At 37.6% G+C, this 9,449-nt stretch overlaps 1 protein-coding gene across 1 annotated transcript; it reads right to left on the bottom strand.

The window, feature by feature from the left end:
- Window positions 1–7,809: 7,809 nt before the first annotated feature.
- Window positions 7,810–8,781, bottom strand: LOC138836601 (olfactory receptor 52N1). The gene has a single exon (XM_070035374.1). It carries the CDS (start codon window positions 8,779–8,781, stop codon window positions 7,810–7,812), a length of 972 nt encoding a protein of 323 aa, XP_069891475.1.
- Between the last annotated feature and the right edge of the window lie 668 nt (window positions 8,782–9,449).

Consider the following 9,449-nt stretch of genomic DNA (forward strand, 5'->3'; position numbering starts at 1 on the left):
TATATATGTGTATATATATATATATATATATATATATATATATATATATATATAGAGAGAGAGAGAGAGAGAGAGAGAGAGAGAGAGAAACAAACTAAGCCTTTTCTTTGCTCTATCTTGCCTGAGATGCCAGGGCAATCACTGTGTATCTAATAACTATCTCTGGCTTAGATTTGGGTATGATCATTTTCAGCTTTTCTTTTTTCATATATATTTTTATTGTAAAAATACTGTATAGAGGGGTTCAGTTACATGAGTAAAGTAATGAGTACATTTCTTTTTGAGCATTGTTACTTCCTCTTCTGTTTTCCCCCTACCATCCCTTCCCGCCCCCCCAACTCCTCCCTCCCCACCTCCCGAAATTGTAATGTTTGTTTTCAACATAGTGTCTTGTACATCTCATTGTTACAAGGGGTCAACCTGTATCCTTATTTAAGCATTTTGTTATTTCCCTTCCCCTCCCCAAATTAGAAAAATGTATATACAAGATGCAGGGCACTGGAATCAAATACAGGGTTAATCAAAAACAGGGGTTATACCATGGGGGAAGAACATATAAAAGAAACAAAAAAATTACATAGTACATTAAAAACGATAGCAAGAAAGAAAAACCCACTTGTGTCCCTATCTTGGGGTTCATTTTGCTTAACATCATCTTCTATCATATGTACATAGCTTTTGACCTTTTTTGCTTGTCCTAGTGATGTATTAGTTATTGAAAATAAGGGAAACCATGGGACCTATGTTTCTTTGAGCCTGGCTCATTTCACTTAATATAATTTTTTCCAAGTCTTACCATTTCCTAACAAATGAGGCAATGTCAGAGGCATAGAGTTCCATTAGATATATATGTGTGTGTGCCACATTTTCTTGATCCATTCATCCACTGAGGGGTATCTGATTGGTTTCATATCTTAGCTATGGTGAATAATGCTGTGATAAATACAGTTGTGCTGGTAGCTTTAGTATGGCCTTGTTTGTGATCATTTGGGTAAATGCCCAAAAGTGGGATTGCTGGGTAATACCTAGCAAGATCAATAGAAGCCCACAAATTGGGAGAAGATCTTCACTAGCCATACAATGGACAAGGGCCTCATATCTAAAATATACTTAGAACTCAAAAAATTAAAACTCCCAAAACCAAATCCTCAAAGAAACAACTGCCCTACAAAATTGGTTAACTACTTGTAGAAAACTAAAGCTAGATCCTTATATATCACCCTGCACCAGAATCAACTCCAAATGGATCAAAGACCTCCAAGTCAAAGCAGACACTCTGAAAACATTACAGGATGGAATAGGAGAAACCCTATGTCTCCTTGGCGCAGGCCGAAATTTTCTTAATAGAGACCCAGAAACACAACAAATCAAAGAAAGGTTGGACAAACAGGATTGCATGAAGTTGCAGAGCTTCTGCATGGCAAAGGACATAGCTAGCAAGATCAATAGAAAGCCCACAGATTGGGAGAAGATCTTCACTAGCCATACAACGGACAAGGGTCTCATATCTAAAATATACTTGGAACTCAAAAAATTAAATCCCCCAACAACAAATCCTCAAAGAAACAACTGCCCAATAAATAAGTGGGCAAATGACTTAAAGAGAAACTTCTCTGAAGAAGAAAGAAGGATGGCCAATAGACACATGAAGAAATGCTCAACCTCCCTAGCCATAAAAGAAATGCAAATCAAAACAACATTGAGATACCACCTCACCCCAGTTAGAATGGCAAAAATCAAGAACTCTAATAACAACAGATGCTGAAGGGGATGTGGACAGAAGGGAACCTTACTGCATTGTTGGTGGGAGTGTAAACTTGTTCAACCACTTTGGAAAGTAGTATGGAGGTTCCTCAAAAGACTCCACATAGAGCTCCCCTATGACCCAGCAATCCCACTTTTGGGCATTTACCCAAATGCTTACAAACAAGACCACACTAAAGCTACTAGCATAACTATGTTTATTGCAGCATTATTTACCATAGCTAAGATCTGGAACCAACCCAGTTGCCCCTCAGTAGATGAATGGATCAAGAAAATGTGGTATATATACACAATGGAATTCTATGCCTCCATCAGAAAGAATGACATTGCCCATTTGTGAGGAAATGGAAAAACTTGGAAAAAATTATATTAAGTGAAGTAAGCCAAGCCCAAAGAAACATAGGTCCCATGGTTTCCCTTATTTGCAATATCTAGTATATATATGAGTCAAGCAGAAAAGGTCAGATAGGGTGATGTTAGGAAAATGAACCCTAAGATTTGTATTTAAATGTTTTTTTCTTTCATGCATTTGTTTCTAAAGCATTTGTTGCTTTGTATGTCCTTCCCCCACAGTACAAGCCCTGCTTTCACTGTATTTGATGTTGGTATAATTTGTGGAGGGGAAAGCGTAAAACAAGTCGTTTAAATAAGGATACAGGTGGACCCGTTGCAACAATGAGAAGTACAAGATGTCATGTTGAAAATGAACTTTACAACTTTGGTGGGGGTGGGGGGGTGGGGAGGATTTAGTGGGGAGGGCGGGGGGAGGCTGGGAAGGAATGGGAAGGGTAAACAAAGGAGGAGACTACAATGCTTGATAAGAAATGTACTCACTATCTTGCCCATATAATTGTAACTCCTCTGTAGTATTTTCGCAATAAAAAAAGAAACAACTGCCCTATTAATAAGTGGGCTAAAGACTTAAAGAGAGACTTCTCTACAGAAGAAATAAGAATGGCCAATAGACACATGAAGAAATGCTCAACCTCTCTAGCCATAAAAGATATGCAAATCAAAACAACATTAAGATTCCACCTCACTCCAGCTAGAATGGCTACAATCAAGAAATCGAATAACAACAGGTGCTGGAGGGGATGTGGACAGAAGGTACCTTACTGCATTGTTGGTGGGAGTGTAAACTTGTTCAACCACTTTGGAAAGCAGTCTGGAGGTTCCTCAAAAGACTCCACATAGAGCTCCCCTATTACCCATTTTCAGGTTTTCACCCTCAAGTCTGTGCTGAGGTTAAACTTAGTAGAGGGTGCATCCGAGGCCTTCACTTCCCATCTCATCCTAACCTTTTCTTCACCCTTATCACACTCACAGTGCTGAAATGACCATTTTCTTTGTTCAGTTCTACTCAATATGCTAAAGTGTTGTTCCTTTTCCCCTAAAACAACAGTGTGTATATTCATGAAGGAGGCATTCAGGCAAGACTTACACATTACTTAGAATGTAGATTGAGATCAGTACAGAACTGGTTGTGTTGTGCATTTACCTGTTACATTTACTCATTGTACTCCCCAGTGATTGCAAATGGAAGAACTATGCAATAAGCATTAGAATTTCATTTTGCATACAAAATCAATAGCAATAAATTTCAGTAAAATGAAGATATGGACCTCATATGTGAAATACTTGTTTTTCCAAAAAGAATTTGATTCTTTACAAAGAGTAACATACAGGAAAACACCATACAGTGGTGAAAATACTACCTAAAAGAAATGTGAATAAGCAATATCATCTAATTTCAAGTCTTCCAATCACCTAACTATGCCATGCTTTTCTTAAAATACTTTGTTATTTGGGATTCAAATTTCCTTGTACCCATGATGGCCAAAAGAAAGAAGAATTCTGATAAATCATAATATTTTTACAAACATTAATCAAATCTAATTGTTATAATGAGGCTTAGGAGTTTTGATATTGAGATGTGACAAGTAATATTTGGCATGAATCATAATATGATTATATATCCACATCAATATATCAACATATATAATCAGATATATAGATACCTCCATCTATATATCTAATTTTTAATATATTAATGATTATAATTTGTAACTTTTTAATACTATCACTATAATAAAAATAATTGATGTTGTTTTTAGTCTACTGTGACCCAGACCCATAACACCAAGGAAATAACAGAAAGAGAATTCTGTAAAGCAATTTTATAGGGCACATCACTCATAGCATTAAGACCTGGGTGTAGAGTTCTTTATTATTCTTTCTCATTTCAATACAAATTCATAATATATGAATGAATACAAGGATTTCATTTCATGCAGTCAATTCTATGGGTATCATATCAATGTAGGCTTGTTCAAAATAAATTCAATATAAATAGGCATCTATAAGAAGCAGAGGTACAGCTAGTGTACATTGTTGTTAATTAAAAGCTAATCAATTAGTGAAGTTGTAGCTACACCCGTACCCAAGCCCAAATCCAATGCTCTATCCTTTGCATTGTCTAGTGGAGTTTCCTAAACCTGAATCTCAGCACAAGGGAGGCTGAGGCAGCAGCTAAAATAGGAAAAAGTAAAACATCCTTATTTTTTACAATATAGGTGTTTATATAATAGCACCTGAAACTGTTATACACATAAATGGACTAAACGTCCATAAAACTAAGCATAATACCATACATTGTAAATAATATATATTACATATATATTATACATGCTATATAGAGTATGTGATATTATATACTGTAGTATATAACACATAGTATGTATACTATATACAGTATATGATGTTACATATTATTATATGTTTTACATATTATATATAGTATGATACATTTTACATACACATGATACACATGATACATATTTAATTTGAGTACATTTGACTGAGGAAGTAATTTGATCAACCTTAAATTTAAGAGTCATTAATTTTAAGATTGTAAAATTATCATGGAACTTTGTCCCCTATGAGATTTCAGATAGGAATATTTCCGGAAGGTACATATAAAGGCCTAAAAGATCTACAAGATCCATTTAGCCTCAAAATCACCTAGACATGGTAGCTGGGCCCTAAGTTGCGCCATTTCTTGTTTTCCAGTCCCCAGAGTAGCTCAGTCTCAATCCTCTGGCAGCAAATTCCCACAGCTGGCTGAATGACCTTGAGCTCTCTGCCAGCCAGCCTAGGGCTCTATCCTCTATTTGTTTTAAAGTAATGCTCAGACAATGGAGCTTGCTCTCAGCAAGGAGGGCAACGTTGTTCTCACCTGGCTCATGTCAAGCACTCTCCTTCTCCATGTTCTATGGCCTCCCATGGCTGTCTTTCTTCCCTTTGTGACCAAGTGTCCCTCGACTTCACGAATCACAATTATTTCTGAGTCATGGTTATTCCTTGTTTTCAAGACCCCAAAATACCTCAGTCTTGAACAGTAGGCTCTGTTTCAAGATGGTGTCTCATTATAGCTCTATGAGGTACAGGGAGGAAAAGGATATCGTTCTTGTCTGTTATGTCAGTGTGATGACTGCCCCCATGAAATCCCTGCATAGGTTTTAAGGCTGGTGGAAGGGATGAGCTTTTCTCATGGATAAGTCTCATGGCTGACTCTGCTGAAGGAGCTAAGATTTGTTGAAGGTTTTTGCTTTCTTTCTCTCCCTGTGACGTTGAAGATGGAGCTACACACTTTCCCGATTACTCTGTTGCTTTTTTTTCCTCAAGCTTTTCAAGTGTCCTTGCTTTTCTTTTTCTTTCATGGTTTCATGCTCTTCCTCGCCTATTCTCATTCAACCCTAGTCTCTCTTTTGTTAGCCTACCTCTTGTTATTCATGACAAAAAGGAGAAAGCTATGTTACCATTTTCCCCTGCCTCTCCATTATTTGTTCTTATGTCTGATCGCATTAATTTTGTAACTATTTCTATTCCATATAAATCCTTCCCTTCTTTAAAGAGTACAGTAAATTTTAAGATTCTCAGGAAAATATTGCTATTGTGAAATATACTTCACAAACATAAGGATAATGGTATTGTCCCAGTGTAGAAGGAATAATAATCCTGAGCTCTGTAACATTCATATTAATATTTATATCATTATATATTTATATATATATTTATATCACTATAGTGATTAAATACCATTTTATTAGTTCCAATTACTATAATCATTAAAACTAATCTATGATTTCCAGAATCATAGCAAGTGAAATGGCTTTAATAGTAGAAAATAAAGCAGGGTATTGATGGCTTATACCTATAATCTTGTCTATCCAGGAAGCTAAGTTCTGAAGATCACAGTTCAAGACAAGTCCAAGTTAGAAAGTCCATGAGACTCTTATTTGCAATTCCAATTAATCACCAAAAAGCCAGAAGTGGAGCTGTGGCTCAAGTGGTAGAGGGCTAGCTTTGAGCACAAAAGCTCAGGGATAGCGCCCATGCCCTGAGTTCAAGATATGTCACCAAGAAGAAAGAAAGAAAAGGAAAGATAGAGAAGAAAATCAAACTGGGTGCCAGTGACTTACATCATGTAATCCTACCTATTCAGGAGGCTCTGATCTGAGTATTGAAATTAGAAGCCAATCAGGACAGATAGGTCCATGAGACTCCTATCTCTAAATAATCAGCAAAATACTGAACTGGAGGTATGTCTTCAGTGATAGAACAGCACCCATGAGTGAGAAAGCCAAGCAAAAGCAGACAGCTTTGAGTTCAAGCCCTGGTACCAGCACAAAACAATGTAGAAAATCAGACATAAGTTACATTATATTAGGCAACTACATGTATATATTTGTATGTATGTAATTACATGTGTGTATATCACATAGCATACACAACATTTTGAGAGACAAAACATATTATATACTTAGTAATTGAGTTAAATTCTCATTGCATATAGCAGAATAGTAGGTAACTTACTTGAAGTTCAAATATGCTTTAGAGTAAAACAATCACCAGAAAAATAAACAGTTCAATAGATACATTCACACACAACCATATTAGGGGACACTCATGCAAAGGAATTAGATGGAAGAGAGTTCAAGACAACTTTTTAATTTTTCCATAATCTTGTCTGTTATTTGTTTATAGTTTCTACAAATATGCACCTAAAATCTACAATAAATTTAACATGCATCTAAAAGAAAAAAAAGTGCTCATACTTTTAAGGCACAGACAGCACAAAATGCAAGAAAGAAAATTCTTAGAGCTTACAGGATTGGAGTATGTGCTCAAGATATATGTGACATAAAATTTAAACTGAGGCACAGTACACATGCAAAAAAGTGCACATCACAAGGACAGCTTCCTGAAACATCATCAGATTGACAGACCCTGCACCAGGTCAAAAAGCATCCTTTAGGGTGGCTTTACTTACGCCATCTCTCCTTTTCAAAGGAAAATATCATCCTCATGTCTAATACCCTTAGTTAGTTTAGCCTGTTTCTGGGCTTCATATAAGTGAATGTATATACTTCTTTGTCTCTTTCATTTATCATGCAGAGTAAATTACAAATGTTCCTTTACTTTCATGTTGATGGACCCAATTTCTGACTAGTAGGAGTCTGTTACAATTCACACCAGCTGCCAACTTTTCTGGTAACCATATGCATGAACCCCAAGTGGACAAAAAGTTGACAATATTGGAACCAAAAATGGGAGAGAAGAACATTAAACATGAATGAATTCCAAATGATTCTCACAGGAGAATTTTGAGATAAGCAAATCCCCACAGACCATTAATGGACATAGATCATTGTTGGTCAGGGATTTAAAATTATTAAATATTAAACTACAGACCTACTGAGTCAACAATTGTGTCACAATGCCGGTAGATTCTCATTCAGAAGAAAGATGCCTGTGAATTAAGACTAAATGCAGGGAAAAGTGAAGTATTGTGTGAATAAAGTGCTTTGAATTTCATCACGGAGTCATTTCTTACCTAAGCCTAATTTTCACCTTGCAAAAGAGAAGAATCCGATTCACATGAAAGTATTTTCTGTGGACAGACATTTGGATTCATTTGGAGAGTTCTTCATCTGTTTTGGTGTTCTTATCCTGGCTAGGGGATTCCTGACTGCTCAGAAAACTCTATTTGGAAATTTTATTAGCAGACTTATCCTTTCCTTTAAACAAGAGCCTAATAACGCTGTCTCGTATCTGCTTGGTTTTCACCCCGTACACAATAGGGTTCATGGTGGGAGGCATGAGCAGGTAGAGATTGGCCATGATGATGTGTATGTGTGGAGGAATGGTGTGTCCCCCGAAGCGGTGTGTGAAAAAGGTGAAGAAAGCTGGGACATAGGTGATCACGATGGCACAGATGTGGGCTGTGCAGGTGCTGAAGGCCTTCTGTCGAGCATCTGCTGAGGACAGACTCACAACTGCCCGAAGAATCATGGTGTAGGAGCCTGTGATGCACAGGATGTCAAAACCCCCAATCAGGAGGGCCACCATCAAGCCATAGATGGCGTTGACCCGAACATTCCCACAGGATATCTTGGCGACAGACATGTGGTCACAGTAGGTGTGGGGGATGATATTACCCCTGCAGTATGGCAGGCGCTTGGTGAGGAACGTGAAGGGGATGACAAGCAGGACACCCCGAAGAAAAGTGAGGAGCCCAGCTTTGGCAATGACTGCATTGGTGAGGATGGTGGCATAGCGCAGGGGGTAGCAGATGGCCACGTAGCGGTCCAGGGCCATGAGCATGAGCATCCCAGACTCCATCCCTGTGAAGGTATGCACAAAGAACATCTGGGCCAGGCAGGCCTTAAAATCAATCTCCTTCAGGTTGAACCACAATATGCAGAGAGTGTTGGGAAGAGTGCTGGTGCACATGAGCACGTCAGTGAAGGAAAGGAGGGCTAGGAAGATGTACATGGGTCTGTGCAAGGCCTCTTCTGAATAGATGAGATACATAAGGCCGAAGTTCCCTGTGAGAGCAATGCAGTACATGGTACTCAGGGGAAAGGAGATCCACAGATGGACCTCTTCCAGACCGGGGATGCCATTTAGTATGAATGAAAGTGGTGTTAGGCTGGTGCCATTTAGACATGGCATGTTGACTCTTGGTAGGTCATGATAGAGTAGTACTGAATTGTCTCTGTAAATAGGAAAAGCAAAAAGGGTTAGATACAGACAAACAGTATCTTCATTAAAATACTAGATACTTTTTCTTCCTTCTGGAACTGTGATTCTCTGTGCTCTCATAGGTTTTATATGTGATTCACCTCATTTTGGGTCCATGACGTGAACTAGGTGAGTCTGACCAGTGTGTCCAGTTACTGTTTTCTGTTATCATGTCCATTCTCCTGGCTGAAACTGGCCTTTAAGCCAACAACTGCATTAATTAAATATTTGGTATTTTCCAAGACTCTCCTCATCCTAGTCAGAGAGCCTATTCTTTTGAGATATTAATGAAAAATTGTTAGTTATTAAGTATTAACTATTAATTATTCTTATGGGCTTTTCTTTCAGTGTTGACCAGTCTTATGCACATTCTGAAAAGGGTTTCAAAGATCAGTTTTTAGCACATCTAAAGTCACCCATTTTATTTCACAACCAACTTGAGTGTCCCCAAATGCAAACCATACCCTGTGCCAAAAGCTTCTTTCCATGGAAATCATACAATGTTCTTAAAACTTAAAAATAATAATAAAAAAACTTTTGTATTTTTAGAACTTGATAAGTATATATGTATACATATTTGCTGGAGATTTACTGGAAAT

The sequence above is a fragment of the Dipodomys merriami genome, unplaced genomic scaffold (assembly GCF_024711535.1).
Source record: "Dipodomys merriami isolate MVZ:Mamm:240054 unplaced genomic scaffold, mDipMer1.0.p SCAF_25, whole genome shotgun sequence".
NCBI lineage: Eukaryota > Metazoa > Chordata > Mammalia > Rodentia > Heteromyidae > Dipodomys > Dipodomys merriami.